The sequence below is a fragment of the Sus scrofa genome, chromosome 12 (assembly GCF_000003025.6).
Source record: "Sus scrofa isolate TJ Tabasco breed Duroc chromosome 12, Sscrofa11.1, whole genome shotgun sequence".
Taxonomy (NCBI): Eukaryota; Metazoa; Chordata; class Mammalia; order Artiodactyla; family Suidae; genus Sus; species Sus scrofa.
Genome location: NC_010454.4, coordinates 51,150,583 through 51,176,775, shown reverse-complemented (window position 1 = coordinate 51,176,775; position 26,193 = coordinate 51,150,583). Strand labels below are relative to the sequence as shown.

General features: G+C 54.4%; 1 protein-coding gene across 6 annotated transcripts in view; it reads left to right on the top strand.

The window, feature by feature from the left end:
• The window catches only part of WSCD1 (WSC domain containing 1), a 45,735-nt gene extending 21,527 nt beyond the window's left edge, over window positions 1–24,208 (top strand). For 4 of the 6 annotated variants that reach the window (XM_005669148.3, XM_003483088.4, XM_005669147.3 and 1 more), the window contains 4 exons: window positions 12,302–12,461; window positions 13,310–13,474; window positions 16,416–16,616; window positions 17,912–24,061. In XM_005669148.3, coding sequence (XP_005669205.1) covers window positions 12,302–12,461; window positions 13,310–13,474; window positions 16,416–16,616; window positions 17,912–18,264 — 879 coding nt within the window. In that variant the 3' untranslated portion in view covers window positions 18,265–24,061. Of the gene's footprint in view, window positions 1–12,301; window positions 12,462–13,309; window positions 13,475–16,415; window positions 16,617–17,911 lie in introns of all 6 variants that reach the window. The other 2 variants (XR_001299984.2, XR_002337332.1) reach the window with 2 other exon arrangements.

Here is a 26,193-nt window from a genome sequence, read left to right as displayed (position 1 = left end):
GTCCTGCGATCTCCAGACTGGGCCAGATGCTGCAGCCCTAGAGATGGGGGTCGGGGGAGGCTGGGGCTTGGGGGCTGCCCTGATGTGCTGGGGTTGATGGGACTGTGATAGGCTGGCAGTGTGACAGACGGGGTAGGAGAGAGGAGGGCCTTGGCAATGGTGATGATGATGGTTAGTTAGCGAAGTAGCTCACAGGTACTGATCATTGATTCCATGCTAGGTACTCTTCCCACTTGACAGGTGTTAACCTGTTTAGTCCTCTGGACAAGCACGTGGGGTAGATGATGTGGTGACCTGCATTTCTGCAGGTGAGGAAACAGAGAACTTGGGCATCTGGCCTGAGGTCACGGAGCCAGGAAGGGGGCAGCCAGGCTTGGACCTCCACCGAGCTCGGTAGCCTGCTGGGGGGGCTGGACACAGAGGAGCCAGCCCCCGACGGGGGGCCCCCACCCACCTGGGAGCCGCCCTCCCTCTGCTTCCCTGCTCTCAGCCCTCTTGAGAGGCTTCTCTTGGGGCGTGTGCATGGGGGGGAGACAAAGCCTTTTTCGTGTGCATTTTCCTCTCGCATAAGCTCAGGCTTTGAAGTGGCTCTCTTAAGTCTCCAGCGTTTCCGGAGCCGAGGCCAAGGCGTCAGGGCCCACTGTCGGGCATCAGGGCTCCCAAAGACCATTTGTCATTTTGCAGGCTTCCTCCCCTCTCCGGGCCTCTGGGGGCTGGAGGGAGTGGAGCTGGAACAGCCAGGGGCAAGCTGCCCGTCTGGGCTTCCTTCCCACCTGCAGTTCAGCGCAGCTCCCTGGAGGCCTCCCCCCACCGGAACCAGAGGAACCCAGCTGGTCCAGCTCTGCTGAAGGCCAGCCTCCCCAGGCAACACACATCCTCCTGTGTGCGGGGCGCCAGTGGTCGCTAGTGAGGGTGGGTGGTCTGAGCCCTGCATGCTGCAGAGCAGCCCCACCCGGAGCGCCTGGCTTTCCATCCCACTCTTGACACCACCACCCGTGCGTTTTATGCCACTGCTCTGGGTGTGACATCAGTGGGGGAGGGGAAAGGTGGGTGAGTGGTTGTGGTCGAGGAGGAGACGACAGGAAAAGAAATGAAAGGGAGTGGCAGCATCATGGCTGGGCGTCTCCGGCGCTTTAAATTATTTTCAATAGCCAACCTGCTCACAGGGATGGACGCAGTACAAAGACACCAAAGGGTGTGGAGGTGACTCAGTACAAAGACACCAAAGTCTTCCTCTCACTCCTGGGTGCTTCCTCGGATGCAGCTGACAGGGCCTGACCTCTGCATCTACTCTCAGAGCGATTCTGAGCATGTTCAAGCGGTGGTTCCTTTGCAGAGTCATGAGGCCTCTGCAAACCCCACCAATGGAATCAAGCCACACACACCACCCTGCCCCGCACTCCTTTCCTGTGACAGCCTTAGAGATTGCTCCACATGGGCACGGAAAGCGCTTTTCCTCCTTTTAGTCCGTTACACGGATGTCCTATAATTTATTTAACCAGCGCCCTGCTGTTAAGCATTTAGATGGTTTCCAGTCTTTTGCTCTTACGACCGAGGCTGCAGTGACTGTCCTGGTTGGTGGGCCGGTGTGTGTCGGTGGTGGACCCCCTGGGTGAAATTCCCAGGAGATGCTGGGTCAAAGGCTCCGTGTCCTTGTCTTGCGGGTGAACTTTGCCAGGGTGCCCTCGGTCAAGGTCAAGGTTGTGTTCATTTGACACCCCCACCCGTGATGTGTGAGACAGGAGCAAGGCACCCTTGTGACTATTCTTTTGGGGAGGATGGCTTCAAAGCCACATAGATGCCTCAGCATTCTGGGGACACCTCCCCTGGGGCGGCCCCCGAGGCCCCCGAGAATTCCGCCTTGTGGTTACAGACACACAGCTTTGTTAAAGGCTTCAAGTCCCCTTCAAGGAGATTAAACCCCAAAGCCTCTGGCTATGACTCATTGTAGGGCCCCTTCCCCCACCTTGATCAGCCTGGTGGAGAAGGAGTGTCACCCGTTCCTCTCCCCACCTCCATGTAACCCGTTCCCCGTGCAAATAAAGTATCCTGCCCGAAGGGAATCAGATCAAATGTGCCCTGTACAGAGATAAAACGACACTCTGCCCTCACGCACAGCGTAGGGGGCTAGAGCGGGAGAAATTGAGCCTCCGCCCAGGTCCGCCTCCGGAGGGTACAAGAACAGTTGTAAAAGGAGTCGAATCCCTTCAACTCCTGTATCCAGCCTTTCTTAGGGACCGGCACAAATCCAGGTTGCTGCAGGCTTGCCTCGGAGCAGGTACCTAAAGATACCTGTGGGCTCTTGGGACCTTCTGCCATCGTGTGTCCTAGGGCTTTGTACCTCTGCCCTTGAGACGCGTTTCAAGGACAGGTGACCTGCTCAGCTCTGGCCAGCAATGCTGAGAACTGTTCAGGTCAGACAGAACAAGGAGAGAGGGCGTCCAGGGTTCTCAGAAACAGCCTTTGCCTGCAGGCGTCAGAATCTGTGCTGGCAGCTCGGCTTCCCTCCTGGCCTCCCGTGTCGTCGGATGCGGCTGGAGCCATGGCCGTTTCCTTGAGTCCCATTGTTCAGGGATCCACAGGGTTTTGCAGCTGTGAGGAACAGGGTCACTATTTCCAGCTTTCAACTTGAAAGCAGGTCTTGCCAGGACACATTTAGTGGGACAGGAGCCAACACATCTGTTGACCCGGAGCATGCCAGCCCCCCTTCCTTCAGTAGAGCTCACCCCTGGGCGGGTGAAGACAGGAGCCAGGGGATTCTGACGCCCCACAGAGTAAGGTCAGAGCCTGGTAGAGGTGCAGGAGGCTTGGGGAGAAGGATGAGATGAGGGCTGGAGGATGTGGGACGGTGTCAAGAGGCAGACAGGCCTGAGGAGCACAGCATAAAACTAGGCAGCAGCTGGGCGTGTGGGGTGGTGGGAGAGTGGCCAGCCTGCCCAGAGTGCAGGGCTCCACGGTGCCGTGGCAGAGGTAGGGCGGGACAGGTTGCAGCGGGCCTGCGGTGCCTGTCTCACAGTCCAGATGCTTTTCAGTGATAAGAGGGAGCTCCAGATGGTGTGGCAGGGAGGTGGGGGTGGGACTGGTGTGGGGCTTCACAGCTCTGCGGTGAGGGGGTGTTCTCTGTGGATTCCTTGGGAGGCCTCAGGGTGGGTGGTCCTCGGGGCACCCCTGGAGATGCCTTGGCCAAATGGCAACCCAAGTCGACCCGTGTCCTGGTCCTGGAATTGGGGGTCCAGGTAGGGCGAGGTTGCTGCCCAGACGTCGTGCTTCCAACAGATGAGCCTTCGGTTCCTTCTCCCTCCTCCTGCCCTGTGGTTGTTGGTGTGAGTCAGACTCAGTCCTTCTGGATGGTTCCCATCAGCTCTCAGGCTCCCAGGGTGAGCTTGGCTGGGGCCCTGACCTCAGCCTAGGGCAGGGTTTCTCATCTTTGCAACTGTTGACATGTCGGGTCAAATAATTGTTTGGAATCTGTCCGTACATTGTAGCATATTGAGCAGCAGCCCCAGGTTCTACCCGCCGCTGTGCGCCAGCAGTACTTTGCCACTGGGCTGCGGCAACCCAGATCACCTTCAGACATTGCCAGGGGTCCCCTGTGGGGACCTTTTGAGAAGTCCTGTCCCCGCGGGCCAGCAGGACTGCTTTGGCTCAGCCATGCCTAGGCCCTGTTCACAGTCCCCACGCCTCTGAATCAGGATCGTCAGCTGCCTTCTCCAACTTCTTAATGAGGAGCAAGCAGCAACTTCCGGCACCAGCATTGAGGTCTGGGAGATCCAGAATCACTTGGAATTTCAGCTGAGCCTGGCCTGGTCCTGGAGGGAGTCTGGGTTGGGAGACCTATTTGCCGGAATGCTTTTCTCTCTCCTCTCCTGGACGATGAGGGTGAGTGAACAAGGTGAATTTGGGGAGAGGCGGTGGGGGGTGCATCTGGCTGTACGATCCTGGCTGAAGTGCCAAGCACTTCCTCTCCAGAAAGGCTGGTGGCACTAAGGTGGCAGGACATCCCAGTGGCAGCTTCATCTCATGCTAATTTGGCTGCAAGACAAGCTCAAATGTCCCAGGATGGGGAATTGGTTACATTATGCTGCAGCCATACAGTGGACTATAATACAGCCACTGAAAATGTTTTCAAAGACTTTTATGGTGGAAAATGCTCACAGCAGGATGTTAAATGGGGCTGAGCTAAATCAGGGGTGGGGAGCTCCAGGCTTTATTAGAGCTGGGTGGGCAGGGGGCGCCCAGGAGCAGCAGATGCGAGAGGCGGGGCCTGGACGCAGGAGAAGAGCGGAAGCATTCCTTGCTCCATGCCCCAGTTTTGAGCATCATCTGAGGTTTGCTCGTGGCTCCTGATAAAAATCTCTACTGTCTGTGCTACTTAGTTAAAATGGGTCTGGGGAGCTCCTGGCGTGTGCTTTGACAGGGAAAGAACATCGTGAGCCATATCAGCATCTTAATGGTCTGACTCTCTGCCAGCGAGAGGGACTTGACCAATAGAGTGTGTTTTAGACACAGTAAAAACGATCATTTCTAATTTTCTGCGATCGTGTTGGAGATGGAGGAAAGCCTGCTCTTTCTCGGTACCCCAGATCCTGTCACCTCCCTCATTTGGACAGGAGGTGAGAATGAGCTTAGATGTTTGCATTGCTACCACTTGGGATCTGGGGTAATTAATTTTGAAGCCCCGTGTTGGTATGCGAGTAGATAGGCCGTTTGCGGGGGTGGGGCTGATGAGCGAAATCTTAACACCATCTGCGGATAGGTTTCTAATGTGTGAAGTTTCACCAGCAACTATGCCGTGTGATCTGAGGTTTGTTCTTCCGGCAACTGCTAGTGGTTCTGCCCAGAAAGGCATCGGAGGGAAAAAGAGGTGTTATGCTTCCTGCCTGCCCTCTTTTTAGCCTCTTTTGGGTGGACAGGTTCTTCATACAGAATACGAATCACTCGGATGTTTCCCATCGACCTTTCTTCTGAGGCTTTTTCTTTGTCCATTTCCTAGAGGCACCAGCCCGGCTGCCTGGGGGACAGAAAGGCACCTATCAGCTGAGGGCCTGCTTGTTCTCTGCTGGGCGGTGGCTCTGGTCACATCCACTTGGATCTGGATAGATGCACAGGGCACGGAATTGCCTGTCTCATTTGGGTCTGGAAGGGTCTGTTTTTTGTAAATGACTAGTACCTCTGTTTGCTGTCTGGGGCTCCAGTCTGCAAAGAGTCATGGCCCAAGGGGCCCCGGAGGCACTCTGACATTTTCCCCAGACTGTCTTGAGGCAGCGTCTTAGACCTTGGAAGAAGGCTAGTGAGTCAGCTCTTCCCATGGGGAAGAGTGGGTGCAGAGAGATGGACCAGCGGCCCTGCCCCCACCCCATGCATTTAGCTGTCCCCAGACTGGGACCAACCAGTTTGCTGAGAGCCTGCTCTCTGAAAGGCACCTGAATAATAGCAATAGTAATACCAGTAGTAATAGTAGTATTTGACAACCATGGGTGTGAACTACATTTGTCCACTTACATGCACTTTTTTTTCAATAAATCTGTACCACGGTACAGATCATCACCCACTGGGGGAGCTGATGCAGAACCCACAGGTGGAGAACCGCAGACCTGAGGATCCGTGGATTTTGGTATCTGCGGCGGGTCCTGGAAACCATCCCCAGCAGATACCAAGAGAGAACCATATTCCATCCTCGGATCTGCCCTTACATCTGGAGAAATCAAGACTCAGTCCATGAACACTTAAACTCACACCTTCTGGCTCCATAATGAGTAAGCTCTGCTCCTTGGAGTTCCTGCTGTGGTTCAGTGGGTTAAGAACCCAACATAGTGTCCCTGAGGATGCCAGTTTGGTCCCTGGCCTCGCTCAGTGGGTTAAGGATCCAGCGTTTCCGTGAGCTGTGGTGTACGTAGGTCACAGATGTGGCTCGTATCCAGGTTGCTGTGGCTAAGGCCTCAACAGCCGCTTTCATTCAACCCCTAGCCCAGGGCAGGTACAGCTGTTAAAAAAAAAACTCTGTCCCTTTCACAGATGATAAAACCAAGGTTCCCAGCTGCCCAGGAGCTTGTTGACGGTCACACAAGTGGGATTCAAAGCCTGGGATTCCAGATGACAAGCCTTGAGCTGGGTCCACCTCCCGTAGCTGGCCCTCCCAACCACAGCCCGCCGCCTGCAGACAGACTCCAGGGCATCAGGCCAGTGGGAAACACGTGCCTGGTTACAGCATCAGTGGAGGGATGCACATGCAGCCTGATGTTGGCCCAAAAGCGAGAGTCAACCCCTCCCCCTCCCCCAGCTCCCTTTTTGGGGCATCTCCTCTCCTTTTGGTGTCTGGAGTATTCCCTGTTCTGCGTCTGGAGTGAAGGGAGCTGCCCTGGGGTCAAAGCTGACCTCCGTGCTGGTTGCTGGATGTCCTCCCAGATCCACCGCCTTCCTGTGTCCGCCTTCCAGGGGCTGAGTGTGGTGTGTGGCGAGGCCTGGGGCGGGGAGTCTAGAGGTTGATTTCTCCTGTCACCCTAACGGTCAGAGGTCACGGGCTGTCTGCTCCAAGCCTCTGTCTCCCCTTCTGAGACCCGAAGAGTTCTGATCCCTGAGGATTTTGTCGTTCTGGGTAATCCTGGAGATCCTGAGAAAGGTGCCCTCAGGTGCCCTGGCTGCGGACCGAGTGCCTACTCAGATGGCAGCGCCAGCCCCCGCCTGAGCCCCCGTGCAGGACACCCAGGTGCCGGGAACAGAGGGAATTAGGATGAGCTCCCTGTCCCGCCCTCCGACACAGGCCAAGCTGCTCTCTCTTGAGCTCCTCATCTGTTTGAAATAGCCCCACATCCGCGTTCCCGTTTTTCTGCCTTGCTTTCTTGGTTCATTCTCTCTCTCTCTCAACTGGAGCTTGGGGTAGAGGTGTGGGGAGCAGGGAGCTCGGCAGAGAGATAAGATTCATCAATATTTAATTTTTATGGAAATCATGTCTTAGGAATCCCCAAGAGGCTGAAAATTGTTCTGTGTTTTCAGAAGCCAGTGATGTTGCCGAAGAGGTTATGTTGTAAATAAAACCGCATTACTGTCTGCGGCTCTCCTGTTGCGCTGCAAACACCCGGAAACTTGACACTTTAATCCACTCAAGGAAGCCAAAAAGGTTGGGGGGGGGTCACTGGTGGGGGCAGCCTGGCCTCAGCCCTGGGATGTAGATTGTGAGGCCTCAGCATCAGCTGCGCTGTTACCGTTGGGGAGGGAGACAGAGCCAGCCGGCCCTGAGCACAATTCCTTTTTCGTGATATTGGTGAAATGATCTTGTCTGAACAGGAATCCCAGGACAGCAGAGCCCCCTGCGGTCCTATTGTCGAGAAGGGTTTGCTTAGATGGACCAGGCTTGCTTCCCTCACGCCCAGGGCACAAATGAATGACAGAAGGCTCACGTCCACGTCCACAGCCAACAACTCTAGGGGGAGCTGAGATCTGGAAAGGACGTTCACTTATTCATTCATTCATTCATTGATTCATCCATCAAACATTCCGTAAGCATCCACCCCCTTCTGGACACTGTTCTTCGAGAATGCAGCAAAGCACACCCGACACACAAAACCCCTGCTTCTGTGCTCTTGGAAAGAGGCAGATAGTGAACCAGGTAAATAGGTAAAATAGAGAGTAAAAATGTTGAATGGTGGCGAGAACCGTGGAGAAAAATGAAGCAGGGACCTTCCGTCTTTACCCCTGGGAAATGAAAACGTGTATCCACTGAAAGTCTTGTCAAAATATGTTCCGAGCAGCATTATTCATAATAGGTAAAAACTGGAAGCAGCCCAGGGCTCCATCAAGGGAATGAATCCACAGACTGTTATGTCCACACACGGAATAATACTCGGTGATAAAAAGGAGCAGTCTGCTGACACATGAGACAACAGGGGTGGACTTCACAGATACTCTTCTGAAAGAAACCAGACTCACAAAAATATGCGCCACGTGTTTCTATTTATAGGCCATTCTAGAAGAGACGGAGCAAACTCGGACTTTGGGGTGGGGGGGCGGGGTGTGACTGGGAAGGGCCGAGGAAGCTGTGTGTCCTGCTAGGCTGGACGGGACATTCGGGGTCCGAGCATTCCAGGAAGGTAGGTTAGACCAGGAAGCCTGAAGTACAGAGCACAGCGAGGGACTGAGTATACCGGTGACGGCAGAGGGGTGTTTCCACCTGAAATGGGGTGGCCGGGGAGGCCTCAGGGAAGAGGTGACTTGCAGAGAGTGAGGGAGAAAGCCACGAGGGTGGCTGGGGCAGGACATGCCAGGCAGAGGGCACAGCAAGTGCAAAGGCCCTGAGGTGGCAGTGAGACCACAGTGACCATGGACCAGTAAGAGAACTGGTGTTCGTCTACTCTGGCTGCCGTAACAAAGCCCCACAACTGCTGAGTGGCTTAACAACAGAAGTGTCTTTTCTGTCGGTGCTGGAGGCTCTAAGTCCAAGATCAAGGTGTTGGCAGGGTTGGGCTCTTGGGAGCCCTGTCTCTTGGGCCGGCCGATGGCCGCCTCCTCCCTGTGTCGGGCTTCTGCCTGTGTGTCTGGGCCCGGATCTCTTCTGACATGACATCAGTCAGATTGGACGGGGCCCATCCTGATGGTCCTGTTTTAATTTAATTGCCTCTCTCAAGGCCCTGTCTCCAAATGCAGCCCCATTCTGAGAGATTAGGGTTTAGGGGATCAGCTTATGAATTTGGGGGCCACAGTTCAGCCATAACAGAGAAGTGTGGGGGACACAGACCTGGAGAGCTGTGTGCTCTCCGAGCAGTACCCGGGCTGCTTGCTTCTGATGCTCCTTGTGATGAGGTGTTGCTCTGGGACGAAGCGGGGTGAGGGCTTTGTGGGGGAGGATGGATGTCGAGGGGAGAGGTTCTTGTGGTGGCTTTTCACTAACTGACATCAACAGGAGCACTTGCTTCGAGAAAGCCAGTGGCGTTCTGATCGAGGGTCAGGACACAGACTTGGCTTTCCGCTGAGAAATGACGTGGCGGGCCCAGGTGGGTGGAATCTAGCCAGAGATACTAGTGGGGCTTGTCAGCCTTTTGTCTGCTCCCTGCAAAGCCCAGTGGCCCCAGCTGCCAGAGCTGGATATCACTGCAGTTCTGACAGTGATGGCAGCTGTGCCTGAGGGGGCCCTGGTTCCAAAGTTAGGGCCCTGTGATGGCCACTGAGTCCTCAAAACAATGCTTTTTTTCTTTATGTGTTTGATCAAGACTAAGGACCTCAGATGCTACGGGGGGGGTGGGGGGGCTTCCCACCTTTGCTTGATCCTGAGCTTTTGGGGCCTTGGAGGGGAAGCCAAAGTGAGGAATTCTGGGAACCAAACTCTCAGGTACTCTGAGTGTCTGGCAGATGGTCTGGAGCCCGCCTCTAGTACCGTTTAAAGTCTTCTGAGAAGAGAGGGAGTTGCAGTGTTGACACAGTGGGTTAAGGATCCGGCATTGTCTCTTGGCTCCGGTTTGATCCCTAGCCCAGCAAAGTGGGTTAAGGATCCAGTGTTGCTGCAGCTAAAGCTCGAATTTGATCTCCTGGCCCGGGAACTACCATATGCCACAGATGCAGTCAAAAGTTGTCTTGAGAGAAAAGAATATGGGGATACCTACCACATGCGAGCACTAGGCTGGGCCCTTTTCGCGCATTGACCTCCTTTCAGCTCCCCAGCGCTCTGTGGCGCGAATATTACTGCTCTTGGATGACAGATGAGACAGTCAAAGCAGTTACTGGCCCAAGGTCACACATGTTAAACAGAGTCCGCTGGCCCAAGGTCACACATGTTAAACGGAGACTCAAATTGCATCTGAGTCTGTTGGATGATAAGCCTGGTGCTGTGTCTTCTCCCCAGTGGACCCCCAGAGTGACCGTCTGCCCCAGCCTCCAACCTGGGAGAGATCTGCGCCTCCAGCCTCGTCCGGGAAAGGGGTGGGGACAGGTGTCCTGGTCTCACTGGCCCTCACAGTGCCCAGAGGAGAGAAATGAGATCTCCGACCCTTCCAGGCAGGCCGACCCAAGGAAGAGGTCCATTGTACAGATGGAGAAACTTAAGCTCCAAAAGGGGAGGTGATTTGCCTGGGGTCCCATGGAAGAGTTAAAGGCTTTTCTGAGGCACCAGGGAATGCTGAGCTCTGGAAGCAGGGGGTATGTGTGTGTGTTGGGGGGGTAATGTAAGGACAGTGAAAGCATTTTCTCTCCTGTCCTCACGTGGCACCTCACATGTGAGGGGACAGGCCGGGACCCTGGTGGAATTCCTGGTGGAGGCAAAGCTGCCCCTGAGCCTTGAGGAGGGAGGTGGGAGGCAGGGAGAGCTTTCCTGGGGGCTGCAGGGCATCTGGGAGAGCCTCCTGCCTGTGCTTAGGAGAAAGGCCCTCCCCTGGGGGCAGCCTCCCCTCCCCCAGCCTCTACCTCCCCCTCCCCAGTGGGTGACACCATCCATTGTCTTTTCTGAGCACCGAGATCCTCGCTCTGCCAGGCCATGCTTGGAAAACGCTATTGATTTTCTTTTATTTATTTATTTATTTATGAGGTTTTTGCTGTGGGCAAAAAATAAAAAGGTTTGTTCAGCGTTTCCCTTCGCCCGGGAGAAGCCTTCTCCGCCCACTGCCTCCCTCCCTCCCCAGAGCACACACTCAAAGGCTCCGCTCCTGTCTGCATTGGGGGAGCCTTGCATCTCCTGTCTGCAAGATGCACCAAGAGGCAGAGTTGAAATGGGGCTGAGCGTCCTACCTCCCGCCCTGTGCATAGTAGGTGCTCAAGAAATATGTGTGGGAGAGGTGGGTGGCAGTGGCTGATGGATGGCCTGTTCCTCTGAAAGCGCCTCCTGTGTGCCAGGCCCAGCTCTGGGCATTTGCACCTTTCTCATCTAGTTTTCACAACCAATATGCAAAGTGGTTTTTTTTTTTTGGTTTGCGGTTTTTTTTTTTTTTAGGGCCGCACCCATGGCATATGGAAGTTGCCAGGCTAGGGGTAGAATCGGAGCTACAGCTGCCCGCCTACACCACAGCCACAGCAACACCAGATCCTTAACCCACTGAGGGAAGCCTGGGATGGAACCCACACCCTCATGGATACTGTTAGGACGGCAGAGTGGAGAGAAACAGAGGCTGGAGCAGTGAGATCGCAAGCAGGTTTATCAACCAACAGAGTGGCCGGAGGCACTAAGCAGAGAGAACTCAGGCTCCCGGCTGTTGGGCAGTGGCTTTTTTATAGTTAGGATTACCTGTGATAGGTCTCAGAATCAAAAGGAGAAAGGGGAAGGGGGCTTGGGAAACAGGGAAGGAGGATTTAGGTCATTAAGTGTGAATTTTAACATTCCTTTGACTCTGTTTATTCTGAGGGTTAACAGCACCTTAAATTATCTTGGTCCTGGGCCTTCATCCCCGCTGGAGTCTGTATCCTGTTGGTTTGGTAGCTGTCATCGTGTCTGGAGCCTGGGTGGGATCTTGATGGCATGGTTGTTTTACATCTACCATTTGTTCTCCCTCTAGTTTATGGATTCCACCTGACAGATGCTAGTCAGGCTCATTACCGCTGAGCCACAGTGGGAACTCTGCAAAGTGGGCTTTATTACCCTTGGTGAAATTCAGAGGTTCAGGGTGACCCAGCCTATGAACCCACATTCATATTCAGGCCCAGCTCTCGCCACTGTGTGGTGGGCGCAGCCTCTCCAGAGGGAAACAGGAAAACATCTGTGAAGGACTAACCCGGTCGGGGCCCCTCCGATTTCCGGAAGCCCCCCCCCCCCCCCGCCCCTCGGACTGAGTACCTGGGAGAGCGCTCCACCCTCCCGTCCTGGAGGGCTGCCCTGGAGGGTCTCACCAGCCCTGCCCCTGACCCATAGCAGGATTCAGAACCGGGGGGCAGGTCAGCCTCTTTCCAGAGAGGGCTGCTGGGATCCTACAGTCAGTTGGTAAAGTTGTTGAGCACCAAGCTGCCCTGGGTGGGCTTCTCTGTCCCGCTCAGACCACACAGGTTCACTCACGGGCTCCCCCCCCCACCTGGAGTGCCTGACGACCCCTAGACCTGTTCCAGTCCACCTGCTGGAGTCACCCCTCTGCAATGGCACCGCTTGCTCTGTGCTATGTTTGCCAATTTGTCACCAGCCAGTGGTGAGCTGCTGGAGGGCAGAGGTCCTGTCTCATTGAGCTTTGTCTCCCCTGGGTTTGGGCCCAGAGCCCAGTGCTGGCAGGATGGATGGATACCCGTGCTGATCCCACACAGCTGGCAGGACACCCCACATGCGCCTGGTGCTTGAGCCCTGGGGGACAGGGCCCCTGCCTTCACCTGAGATGCTCCTCTTTCTCTCCTTCCCCGGCAGGAGTTCCCCTTGGCCGTGCTCAGGGGCTGGGAGTGCTACTGTGCTTACCCCACCCCCCAGTTCAACCTGCGGGATGCTGTGGACAGCTCGCTGTGTGGCCAGGAGTCCGAGGCACAGAGGCTCGCAGAGTACTGTGAGGTCTACCAGACCCCCGTGCAAGGTAACTTCCACCCCAGAGGTGGGCAGGTGTGCAGGGCCCTCCTCCCGTGGCTGCCGCAGGCTCTGGCACATGGGCTGGTGGTTTGCACTGAATATGCAGTCCTGGGGTGGGGAGGCAGCTTGGGGGGTGGTCCCGCCTTGGATAAGGGCAATGGGGAGGCCTCTACCATCCCTGGAGGCCAGACACAGTTTAAAGAGACTTGACCTTTATCTGAGTCTCGCTGGGGATGAAGGTGGTTTGAGGAGGAGTGGAGAGGCAGGCTCCAGAGGGACAATGATGGGCAGGGCAGCCCACTGGCCACGGGGGCCTCCCTAAGCCAACCCGGGACCAGTGACCAGTGAGTCTCCCAGGGTTACTGTCACCTTTATCAACACCTACTGTGACCCAGCACAGGCCCTGAGGATCTTACATGCTCCTGCAGCAGCTCTGGGGGAGGAAGGGGAGGCAGACAGCTGACTTGCCTGACATCAGCCCGGCCCTGGTTCATCGTGTGGCATTGTTCTGCCTGCCACACCCACCTGCCTCCCCTGTGGAATCTGGAATATTTGAGCAATGCCAGGAAGGTTCAGCTGTGACCGCTTTGGGGACAGAGTAGGGGTTGGGGGCCCATGGAACGCTATTCCCACCAGACTCACCCTGGGCGGCCTTGTCATCCCTGGGCTCGAGAAAGCCAGTCACAGATTGGAGCAGCCAAGGTCCAGGTGGCAAATCCCTTCCCCTCTTTGGGCCCCAGTTTTCCCATCTGTTAAGTGGGGGTCTTGGATCCGCGGTTCCTGTCTAGGGGGCTCTGAAGGTGAGTCTGAGAGTCACGGTGGAGGGCGGTACTGAGACCTCTGCCGGCCTTGCAGACACCCGGTGCACAGACCGGAGGTTCCTGCCCACCAAATCCAAAGTGTTCGTGGCTCTGTCGAGCTTCCCAGGAGCCGGGAACACGTGGGCGCGGCACCTCATCGAGCACGCCACCGGCTTCTACACAGGGAGCTACTACTTTGACGGAACTCTCTACAACAAAGGTAAGCCGGGGCCACAGGGGAGGGCGGGAGGCAGCTGCCAGCGCCGACTGCCGCCTCTCCAGCCCAGCTCGTCAAGCACTAGAGCCGCACTTCTCAAACACGAATGTGCATAAGCCTCACCTCCAGGGCTTGTTAACATCTTGGTTTGCACCCCTCGCCCCCCGAAGAGAGTCTGATTCAGTTGATCTGAGATGAAGCCTAAGAATTGGCTTTTTTTTTTTCTTTTTACAGTTACACCTGCAGCATATGGAAGTTCCCAGGCTAGGCGCTGAATTGGAGCTGTAGCTGCAGGCCTACACCACAGCCACAGCAATGTGGGATCCTAGCTGCATGTCCGACCTACACCACAGCCACAGTGTACCTGAGCTGCCTCTGTGACCTACGCTGCAATTTACGGCAACTTGGGATCCTTAACCCACTGGGTGAGGCCAGGGATCAAACACACATCCTCATGGATACTAGTCGGGTTCTTAACCTGCTCAGCCACAACAGGAACTCCAGAATTGGCATTTCTAACAAGTTCCCAGGTGAGGCTGGTGCAGCCAACCCTAGACCACGATTTGAGAAAAAATTCACAATATCTGTTGTGGAGTCCAAGGGAAAAAGCCTATGGCTTAGGTTCCCTCTCTGTAAACATTTCTTGAATTTTCAGAACCCTCAATAATTATAGGAAACAGATTCACTTGCTCTTTTTTTTTTTTTTTGAGGCAAGGGTAGCTTATCAAAATACTATTTTTTTAAAATAGGTCTGAAAAATCTTCAAGCGTTTAATGATTTCTAATCTTTCTCTTGTAGAAATAAGAGGCCTCATTATGTCAAGTAAATGAACTTTAAAATGGCTCAAATCTGTGCACTGCTTAAGACTAAGAACCTCAGATAAGCCAAGTGGGATCTATATTTGATGAAATATATTTCCTCTGTTGAGTGTTACAACAATTTCTCTGGGATTCTTTTTTATTTTTTTGGCTGCGCCCAAGGCCTGCAAAACTTCCCGGGCCAGGGATCAAACCCACACTACATCAGTGACCCAAGCCACCGTAGTGACAACGCCAGATCTTTAACCTGCCGTGCCACAAGGGAACTCCTGGAATTCTTAGTTTGGTTTCGGAAAAGAGGATACTATCAGTAACATCCTAGAGAAAACAAAACTTTCTGAGGTTGGCAGTGGGTTCTGCAGTCACCCACAGCAATCTTGGGCTGGTTGGGAAAAAGCCGAGAGTGTCTTTATAACCTGGTTTCATCATCCTTAGAAATCTTGAGTGTTATGGCATCTACAGGTGAAGTGACCAGGTGAAGCACGCTGTATGGCCCCTCTGGCCTGGTCCCCTGGGAACCATCTATTGTATACAGGCTGCAGCTACCCACTCAGTTCATCTGCAAGGCCTTTATCTTATCCCAGCAGCTGGCTGTCTTGGTCTCCAAATGGCTAAGTTGCCCAATGGCTCAGGAGCCAGGTGTCAAGGTTGCTGGCTTGAGTGACACTGTCTCCAAATGGCTTTAGAGGTACCAATGCAGCTTTGAGCCTTGCGGGACTGGTTAGATGCAGCCACTGACCCAGAACAATCTCTGTCTCTCACACATGTGAAATTCTCAGGGGAGCTCAAATGCCAAAATGCCAAACCTGTCATGCGTGAGCGTGGTCTCAGTTGTAAGGAAAAGTGATGGCTGTTGAAATAGGCCAAGGCTTTACAAAAGGCACCCAGGCCTCAGAGTATCAAAGACCAGATCTCATGTTTACTCGGCCCATGGTTTGACTCATTCTTTCCTGGAACTTCCCAGCTGTTTGACAGAATGAATCAAAGACTTTTGGTGTTTGGCCCATGGCAGAGATGAATTTGAAACATGAGTTGAGTGTCAGTAGATGACCTGAGACTTCAAAGAGACTTGCATTTTCCAGGCATCAAAGACTCCCTCGCTGCTCACTGTAGACACACATGCTTCCCAACCATTCATGAAGCAGGGTGTGGGGTGGGACTCGCTGGTGTTTCCAAGAGCCCAGGACAAGCTCATGCACATTTATGGAGTGTGTTCCCAGAGCTGGATGGCATGGGCTATGTTGGGATGTGGCCAGGAGACTAGGTTCAGGGGACATCTTTCCAGGAAGCTTTCTATGACATCCCAAGACATTCCCCAAGTCCCTCTTACTTTTTGTTCCCAGAAGCCCCTATGCTCTGTATTGGGCTATCCTCCTACTGGACTGTACGCTCTAAGTCAGGGTTCAAGTCTTCCCTGTCCCTGATATAAAGTCCAACACAGAACAGGCACACTATCAACTTTGTGGACAAATGTGTGACTCTGCAGGGGTGGGTAGATTTTTATAGATGTGAGATCGGGGCCCTGTTAGAGGACCATGGCATAAGGTCAGGGATAGGGCTTCAGCTCCTGACAGCCCTTGAACCTGATGATGGGGATCCTGCCCTCTCTGTGGAGAGGCGGCAGGTAGACTCCAAGGGCCTCACAGGAACACACAAAGCCATGTGGAGAGAGCCCTGGCTCTGTTGCTGTGGTGCTCTGTGATCTTGAGCAAGTCACCGACCCACTCTGAGCCTCAGTCTCTTCATCTGACTATGCCTGCAGCTGTGGTCAATTCATAGGGTTGTTGGCAATGCTCACGTGAAAGAGCCATGAAGATGCCCAGATGCACATATCTCCCGTGTCTAGAGAGAGGGCAAGGTCAGGCCTCTGCCTCCTGGCCTCTGGGGTCTACGGGAAGTGCCTTGTCTTCTTTCTCTTGCAGACCCCATCTTTCCCCACGTACCATCTCCTGCTCTGTTTCTTGGGTGGGGCCAGCCAGCCAGAGGCTGTCCCAGTGCCCTCTGCTGGGCCCTCAAGGTCAGCTCTCCCTCAGGGGTGTGGGTTAGGACTCAGACTCGTCTGCTGCCATGGCAGTGGGGATCCCACGATGCCTTCCTCCAAGGGCCCCCTCCTTTCTCCTGAGCAGGGTTCAAGGGCGAGAAGGACCACTGGCGGAGCCGGCGCACCATCTGCGTGAAGACCCACGAGAGTGGCAGGAGAGAGATTGAGATGTTCGACTCGGCCATCCTGCTGATCCGGAACCCATACAGGTCTCTGGTGGCTGAATTCAATAGGAAGTGTGCCGGGCACCTGGGCTACGCTGCTGACCGGAACTGGAAAAGCAAAGGTGAGCAGAAAGGGGCCAGCAGGGCGTGGGGCTGCTGACACATACTTACTGAAGTCCTCCTGCATGTCAGGCACTGGGAAAGGCATGAGGACCCAGGCTCAAGGGGTCATGGTCTCTGCCCTCAAGGCATGCACATTCTAGCCTTGGGGCAATGACCTAAAGAGACACAAGTCAGGGCAGAGAGTGATATAAAATTAAGCCGACAGGAATGCAGCTATGTCCAGCAGAGTGGGTGACATGATGGGACAAGGGGCCTGAGGCCAGGCTGGCTTGTGCTCCTGGTGCTGTGTGACCCCAGGTCAGCGAAGGCTGGTTGGTGTCCTCCCCTTTCTCATCACCCTCCTCCTGGACTACCCCCCCCCAGCCATCCCTGCCCCGCCTGCAGACTCCTTGATGAGGCAGGCAGGCTAGATGTGAGCCTCTGTTTTCTCACCTTAAAAACAAAGTTGGTCCCCATCTCATAGGGTCATTGTGAAGATTAGAGAAAGCAGATGCTTCCCACAGCATTGGAGGTGTCTTAATAGCCCAGTAATGGAAATTGGTTTTGTTGGGGTGATTTTTGAAATTTTCACCCTCCCCCCCCCAAAGAAAAACCCACGTAACTTCTTAATTTGCTAGAAAAGAAACACAGTAGATTCATCTGCACAGTTTGCAGCTGCCCCCATCTGTGGCCTCACTGTATGTCACAGGTTAAACCAGCCATCACACCCGGATGATAAGCATCAATTAGGCATCCCAGTCATGTGGCCGTGTAGCAGGACCCAGGGCAAGACATTCAGCCCGCACAGCATCTGTCTCACCAGGAGGCCCAGCAGCTGTCCCCATGCAGCGCTAGGCCCCCTTACCCAGGCTGGATGTGCAGAGTTGCCAGGGCAGCATCAAGGTGAAGGAGGGTCATCTCAACAGAGATGCCCTGCCTTGGTTGTCTTTAACTCTGCTGTGCCCTGTAGGCCTGAGACCTGGGCTCCCTCTAGCTGGGGATGGTCCAGAGATCAGGGAATCCATAGCCCCTCTGAGAGAACCAGTTCTTGGAACACAGAGTCCCTCTCTCTCTTAACTTGGTATGTTTCCAAGGACACTTCTGAGGGATGTTGGACCTGAGGTCACATCTCCCAGGATGCCTTAGGGCTGATAAAATAACCCTCCCCCCCATGAGGTCACCAAGACGGTCTTCCTCTGTGGGGACCAGGGCGGGCTGGCCCTGGGCAGTGGGCTCTGGAGCATCCTGGCCGCAGGAGGCCAGCAGCGCCGCCGGGACCCAGCTCTGACACCGTTCCCCCTCTCTCCCCGCCCAGAGTGGCCAGACTTTGTCAACAGCTACGCGTCGTGGTGGTCCTCGCACGTTCTGGACTGGCTCAAGTACGGCAAGCGGCTGCTGGTGGTGCACTATGAGGAGCTGCGGCGCAGCCTGGTGCCCACGCTGCGGGAGATGGTGGCCTTCCTCAATGTGTCTGTGAGTGAGGAGCGCCTGCTCTGCGTGGAGAACAACAAGGAGGGCAGCTTCCGGCGGCGCGGCCGGCGCCCGCAGGACCCGGAGCCCTTCACCCCGGAGATGAAGGACTTGATCAACGGCTACATCCGGACCGTGGACCAGGCTCTGCGTGACCACAACTGGGCGGGGCTGCCCCGGGAGTATGTGCCCAGATGATAGGCCCCGCCCTCTGTGCCCTCCCCGCTGGGAGCCACGCCCCCACGGGGCTGCGCACGCTCAGATGCTAGGCGGGGCCTCTCGGGGATCCTTGGATGGAAGCTTCTTTGTCTGGTGTGGCGAGGCCCGCACTGGGGCTGCCTCCCTCCCGTGCAAGGAGATCTGGACCCAAGCCCCAGTCAGGAGGACCCGAAGTCACAGGACAGACGCAAAAGAACACACACTCCTGGCCAGACCCGCCTAGACCTGCCACTCACCCGCTCACAGTGCCCTATCAACGCGCCTAAACCACCACCCTGGGTGTGCCAGGCGCTCCCAGACTCGGAGACGCCAATGTCGATGCAGGCACGCAGACGCCGGGTTATGTGTTCCTAGGGGCTGCCTGTCTGACACACAGACACATGCAGCCCAGGCTCTGGGAGGCTGCAGGTTTCCTGTTTCCAGCCCGGTGCAGACTTGCTGGTCAGGGCACTTGGCTGTGGCATGCTGGGCTCTGAGCAGCAAGGGCCCGGCCTGGAGATGGGCTTGCAGACGGTGGCTGCCGGGCTAGGCACTCCTGCCCGCGCCTCTGCATCCCAGTGTGTGTGGTGTGACGCCAGGCACCGCCAGTTCTGCAGCCCAGCCTCTCCCTTCTCTGCGGATGAGCTGGTGGCCCCACGGGCAGAGTGGAACCGCCCCCCCCCCCCAACACACACACTCCGACCTCAGGACCAGCTGCAAGCTCTGTGCACCCCTCACCACCCTAATATCAGCGCTCTTGGGAGTAGCAGCTCATTGGCTGGCTTCTTTCTCTGACTGTCCCCGTAAAGCTGGGTATTTGCGCCGTACCACAGAAGCAGAGGGTGAGGAGAGGCTGGGCCTCGGGGGGGCAGATAGGGGGGTGTCGTTGGATCCTAGGGGCCTACTGGTAGGAGGGGGGCTGGGTGTACAGGGGCAGACCCAGGAAGGGTGAGTCTGAGGGTCATGGGCTGATTGTTCCACACATCTTGACAGGTCCCTGCTCTACTTGCGGTCCGTCCTTGGGGTGGTGAGGAAGGAGGTGGCGTGGCCATCAACAAGCCTGGGGAGAGAGGCAGTGGCGGCACCTTCTGCCTGACCTCCTGACCCAGCCCTCTCAGTCCTCTCTTACCCACCCCCTACTCCCTGTCACTGGGCCTCTTTGTCATACCCTGTCTCTCTTTCTGTGGCGTTGACCTCTTTCCCCCTTGTTCATCCAGAAAGGGAAAGGTTGGAGTTCCCTGGTTGTCTAGAAGTTAATGATCCATTGTTGTCACTGCTGAGGCTCAAGTTCGATTCCTGGCCCAAGATCTTCCACAGGCCATGGATGTGACTTAAAAGGGGTGGGGCACTTGCAGGTGGTGAAGCCTGCTGTGTCCAAGCCTACAGGCCTCCTGAGGAGATGGGACACCTGAGGCCCCCTCCCGCTATGGTCTAGAGGGGTGGGGGAGGGGTTGTCACAAATGAGAGAGAAACCCGGTAACAGAGGAGTGTGTGTGCTGTGCGGGCTCAGGGGGTCAGCCTGTGTGCATGGGGTCTTTAGAAAATGCATCACAGGCTATGAAGTGGTCTAGAGGAATCTGCAGAAATTCTTGCAGCAAAGCAGAGGGGAAGGATAACAAAGTAGGTGAATGGATGTGGGGCACGTGTCTGAGTCGGTGCAGCAGGAAGATGGGAGTGGGCAGGTGAGGACGGGAGGAACACAGAAGGGGACTCTCTTATAGCCACTGAGTGCGCAGCCTGGAGGGGCAGAGGTGCTGATGCTAACTGCCTTCTGGGTCACCCTTTGCTTCGTGTCTTGGGAGGGCTGTGGAGAGCTAAGCTGTACACTGACCCCTGCAAGGGAGGAAGGTGGGTGGACTTGAACTTGGGCAGCCCCTGCGCCCCTCTGCAGTTTCTCCAGGCCCAGGGTGACCTCAGCTGGGGTCCACTGGTTTGACCTTCCCTCAGCCTGAGCCAAACACGTCAGGAGGAGAAATCAGGGTGAGGGGTTTAGGAAAGCCGGGGGTGGGAATGTCTGACCTCACCCACAGGGAGTTTCTACGTTGCCTTGGAATTGGGGGCAGAGGTTACCTGTGTCCCAGAGCACAAGCGTCTCAAAGGAGACAGCAGCACTGAGTGATGGAGAAGAAGGAAGCTGGCCTCCTCCGGAGATGAGCTCCCAGCCTCTGGTCCTCACTCTCCTGGCTACCCAGACCATCTCCGGGGCAGACTCAGATGCCAAGGAGGCTGTGGAGAGAAGAGGAGAGGCTGGAGGACTGACAGGGACCACAAACAGGGCATGGCCCCCCTGGGTTTCCCCCCTGCCCCACCCCCAGGGTCAGGAGAACAGCAACACTAGCCCCATCCTCCTGGTAGATAGATGGCTATGTTCCCCGCTGCCTAGATACCTCCTCTCCTTCCAGCTGCAGTGCCACCTGCTCCGATGGCCTTGTAGTTTATGGTGCACCTTAGCCAGGCATGCAGACGAGTGGGATGATGGGATCATCCAAGATGAGTCAGTCCACATGGCAAGGCACCCAGCATTTGGCACTGCTCCCAGACCAGCTTTGGGTGAGTGAGGAGATGCTAAGGCCCTGTGAGCTGATGGTTCTCAGCAGCTGTTACCCTGTTCCTGGGATGCACAGGAGGACAATTTCTTTGTCCTTTTGGGAAAATCCACTTATCTCTGCAAGTTGAGTCTCATCTCTAACTCCCAGTTTCCCCGTAAAGAGGATACTGTCCCAACCAGCCAAGGACTACAAGAGGCTCTGGGTGTGACAGATACATCAGGAACAGTCAGGCTAGAACAGGGAAACCCTGCTTGTCTACAGATTCCAACTTTAATAGCAAGGCTGGGGAGTTACACAAACCTATGTTAAAACATGTAATTTTTATGGATTTCAACTTCCATTGTGGATCAATTTGGAAAAACCAAAATATATAATTTCAAAAAACTAAAACTCATTCTGATAGTCCCAGTGATGTGTAAATGAGAGAGAAGAATAGACAGGCTTCTAAACCCTGGGAAGAAAACTGCTTAATTATGTGAGCATCTTATAATGAAGTCTCTTGCAGCTAAAATTAGATTTCGAGTGCATGAATATGCGATAACGTTTGCACACCAGAATGCATTTTTCCCCTTAAAAGTAGCAGGAGCTACTGGGTTCTTAGGGGCCCCCAAGAGGGGAGATGGAATTACTGGGGTTGATTGTGGCTGCAAGAACTCAGCCAAGGTACTGGGGCTAAGGTTTGTTTTCTTTTGGTTGGAAATTTGTCGGATGTGTTTGAAATGTGATGCCTCTGAAGCAGCTCATTAAGGTTTCAGGGGAAGTCGATTGGTCTGAACCCACTCTGAGGACTACTCGATACTGGGCAAGTTGGCCTCAACAAGGTCGAAGTCGAGTGGAGAGGAAATAGTATAGGGTCTGCAGATGGAAGGGGTGGGTCGTGGTCTCAGCTCTGCTCTGCTGTGATCTTAGACAAAACCTTTTCCCTCTCTGGTCTCAGTTTCCCATCTATAAAATGAGAGATGAGCTGGAGGTTGCTGGTCCCATCCCCAACATTCATTCCCCCATTTCCTTTCCCAGCAGCTCCTGATGTCTGTTTGGGGACAGGGGCTTGGGACGTATGATCTGCTGGAATTGTCTCTATCATTATTCCACGTTGGGACCCATGGCCTGGACGAAGCCCACACCACATCCCATCTGTCTGGCTACAGTGAGTTTCCAGGTACAGTCATGTGAACTAAGGCAATGGAGCCAGCGGAATTTCAAAACTTTTCTGGGACTATTGGGTAAAGATACCTTTGACCCACCCTACTGGATGTGAACAAAGAACTAGGTAATTCTGGGTCTTGATGGTGGCCATCTGGGGACCATGGCGGGGAACCACTCCCAACACAAAGCTGACAACTGAAAGGAGAGTCAGGAGGTGGAAGGAGACCAGGCCCTTGGTGACACTGTCAAGGACAGGATCAAGCTCTGCCTGTGATCGGCCCTACTTCTGGATGGTTGTGTTACATCAGCCAGTAAATTCTCTTTGTTGTTTGGGTTGGGTTAAGTTTGGCTTCTCTTAATTACAGCCCAGAGCAGTGTACAAAGGGTTTTGAGTTCTCACATTCTCTGTCTCTATGAAGTAGGTAAAGATGGAGACTCAGAAAAGAATGAGCTATAGGATGAGGAAGTTCTTTGTGCAGGAATGGGGGTGGGTGTGAAATGCTAGTAGGAAGCTGTGTTCTGTCAACCAGGACAAGTAGCATTTTTAAGTCAGTACATGAAGTCACTGAATATCCTTAGAAAATCACTCCTTTCAATTACCCAGCCCAGAACATAAGTTGTCTCATTTAATCCTTAATCAGCACTATGTTATTTTTTTTTTTCTTTTCACAATTGCACCTGCAGAATATGGAAGTTCTCAGGCTAGGGGTTGAATCAGAGCTGCAGCTGCGGGCCTGCACCACAGCCACAGCAATGCCAGATCTGAGCCACATGTGCAACCTACATCACAGCTTGAGGCAATGCCAGATGCTAAACCCACCAAGGGAGGCCAGGAATTGAACTCACATCCTCACAGACGCTATGTCGGGTTCTGTTTACCATGGTTCTGTTCTATTTCCTGTAACTCCCTTCCTGGAGAAAATAATGTCATGTGGAAGGATGCCTTGATAAGGTACTTGGATTGGGAGTGAGACCTCCTTCAAGGGACATGTTCAAATGACAGCTGATGGGCAGTAAACTGCCTTTGAAGGAGGGTGAGTAGGGTTAACCCTACCACTTTGGTTTTGCTGAGAGAGACATGCAAGCTTGGGGCAGAGCAGAATTGCTACCATTGGCGGAGAAGTGGGGTGATGCCCCTGAGAATTCCTCTTCTCTTTCTTAACCTCTTTAACCCTACTGCTTGCTAAAAACTGGAGGGACAAAGGGAGTTATATGTGGCCCCTAACTTTAAACTCTCCTTGGAAAGTCTAACTATAATCCAGAGGTCTATACAATATGTAGAGAAAGCCAAGAGTCTCAGGAAATCAATGTGAGTCTATCTGTCACCAGTGCTCCTTATTGTGACTGAAGATGGATTTGGGCCACTCCTGAGAACTTGTACGATGCAAAAACATTGCAGAAATCTTGGTTCCTTCCATGGGACCTGTGAGCCCAAATAACAAGCATAATTGCTTATATAAAATAAGGACTCTTGATACCAAACAAATACAACAATTCCAGCTGATGCTGGAAGCATACACATGAGTTGAATGATTTAACTTTCCAAGGTGTCATCAGGACTTGAGATGTTCTTTTCACATGGAGACATCTGCAGAGGCAGGTCTATGGTGTAATGCAATAGCCAGTGATGACCAATAACAGTAAATAGTGTTCTCACAGGTCACAAAGTTCCACAGCCATCACCCTCATGTGCCTCAGTGAGGTGGATCTTATTTCCATTTAGGGGGAAAGAAAACTGAGTTTCTGAGACTGAGCTTCTCCAAGTTCAAATCCTTTATTTTACAGAGGAGAAAAAAAGCCTGGGAATGGGGGCGGGTTTCCTCTGAGGTCAGGCTCTGAGGATGAGTAGGGGAGCTGGGGCCAGAACACAGGCTTATTCCCTGAAACCACCTGATTGCCCCTGTACTGCATTCCTATAAATCTTCAAGAAGTTGCTGGAAATAAGGCAAATGTGCACATTCAGCTCATTTGCAAAAGACCTCATTCATTTCATGGCTAATTCTTTGCCAGAATACCAAAAAGTGAGCACCCAAGTTCAAGGTTAAGGGCCATTTGTCAAGCATCCTTAGTACTTGATGACCTGCTCAGAGGGAATACAACTCTATAAAGGACTGAGATTAGAAAGAAGGACCATAATTGTCAGAGAATAGGAGCCCAGAGTTTTCATCCTAAGTCACAAGCATCCCAGGAAAAAGAAGGGTTCTTCTCTTCCAAGATATTAATAGATAAGCATCTTTATTGGACCCGCACCCAGCAGTGTATGTATGTGTTTGTTTGTGTGTGTGTGTGTGTGCGCGCACGCAGGTATGGATTCCAGCTGCTGACAGCTGCCCCTTTGAATCACATGCCAGCCATCCCAACCACTACAGGTGATGAGAGCCTGGTCACTTGAGAAGCCAATCTTTGTCAGGCCTCCTCTAAAATGGACAGTGGGAGGCGGAGCAAGACAGTGGAGGAATAAGAGGTTGGGCTCACCCTCTCCCACAAACACATCCAAAAAACACATCTACATGTGAAACGACTCACACAGAACATCAACTGGATGCTGGCAGAAGAACTTAAACCTCCAAAAAGGGCAAGAAACTCTTGACATAACTGGGTGGAACAACAGAAAAACAGAGAGAGAAATGCAATCAGGATGGGACTAGCATTCCCGAGAGGGAGCTGTGAAGGAGAAAAGGAACCCCCCTTTTGGGAAGCCACCTAACTGACGGAAAGATCAGCCGAGCTGAAGGGACCTCAAAGTCGCCGAGAAAAAGGCAGCAGCGGGACTGAAACCAGCAAAGTACAGTGAGAGCCGCACAGATCATCTGAACCACAAGCCTGGACACCACAGCCTGAACTGCTCGGGCGGGGGCTGGGCGCAGAGACCCAGGCTCCGAGGTCAGTCCCGGGGAGAGGACTGGGGACAGCCTGAGGGGCTGAGGAGCAGGGCGCCACGGGCGGGGGGAGTGGTACGCCATGGGCTGAGGAGGGGAACACCACGGCAGAGGGAACCGGGGAGAAGGTCTGGACCTGCAGGAGGGGCGAGGCACCAGAGTTGGGAAGAGGAGAGGAGGAGGGGCGGACGCCAGAGGAAACGCCCTACACTGCGGGCTCGCAGAGGGCAGAGCAGCTCTAACACAGGCTATGGGCAGTGAGAAGCCTCTTGCGTGTTTAGGGAGACTGGGCACTTCTGGTGCAGGCTACTGGTGGTAGGCACATCTCGATTGGGCCAAGGCCATCGGGGGGCTAAGTGCCACATGGTGCCTCTTGCACAATCTACAGATGATAGGGACAGACCGCACCGGTCCTCTCAGAGGCCATAGGGAGGTATGGCTTGCCACCATTGGGGGCCTGTGAGTGGGCCCCACCTGTGACCCCAGTCGCCTCAGGGGTTGACACAAAAGAAAAGAAGAGGGCACTGCAACCAATCACCATACGCTGGTGCTCTCACTCCCCTGGGAGCACACTCGCCCTGCTGCTGCCACTGCCAAACACTCTGGGCAGTGCCCGGATGCTTCATCACTGTCCCTTCCCAGGAACCTGCAACTAGGAGCAGCTTATGCAGCACCTCCTCTGGGAGCTAAACAGGACGAGGTGCTTCTGGCACGGTCTACAGGAGGCGGGGGCAAACCACCCCAGGTTGGTTCCAGAGGTGGGAGTGGCTCGCCACCACTGGGGTCCATGAACACATACCACCTGCAGCCCATTCACCTCGAGGGCACCACGGAGGAGGGCAATGTGACCGAGCACCACCTGCTGGTGCTCTCACTCCCTGGGAACACACCCGCCCTCCTGCTGCCACTGCTGAATGCCACGGGCAGTCCCCACACGCCTGATCTCTGTCACTTCCCAGGATCCTATAACTAGGAGCAGCCTGTACAGCACCTCCTATGTGGGCTAAGTGAGACGGGTTGCTTCATGCACCATCTACAGGTGGCAGGGGCAAACCACCACAGTTATCACTGACTCCAGAGATGGTCATGGCCCGCTCCCACTAGGGGTCCCTGAACAGGCACCACCTGCGGTTCCCGTCACCTCAGAGGAGGGCATTGCAATCAAACACAAGCTGCTGTTGCTCCCGCTCCCCTGGGAACTCACGCACCCTGCTGCTGCCACTGCCGAATGCTCTGGCCACCTTGTAGATCTGCCTAGAGCTCATCGCCACTTCCCAGGGCCCTGCAACTAGCAGTGGCCTGTGCCACCTTCCTGCAGGTCCTTGCTGCTGGTGAGAGCCCAGCAACCAGGCACA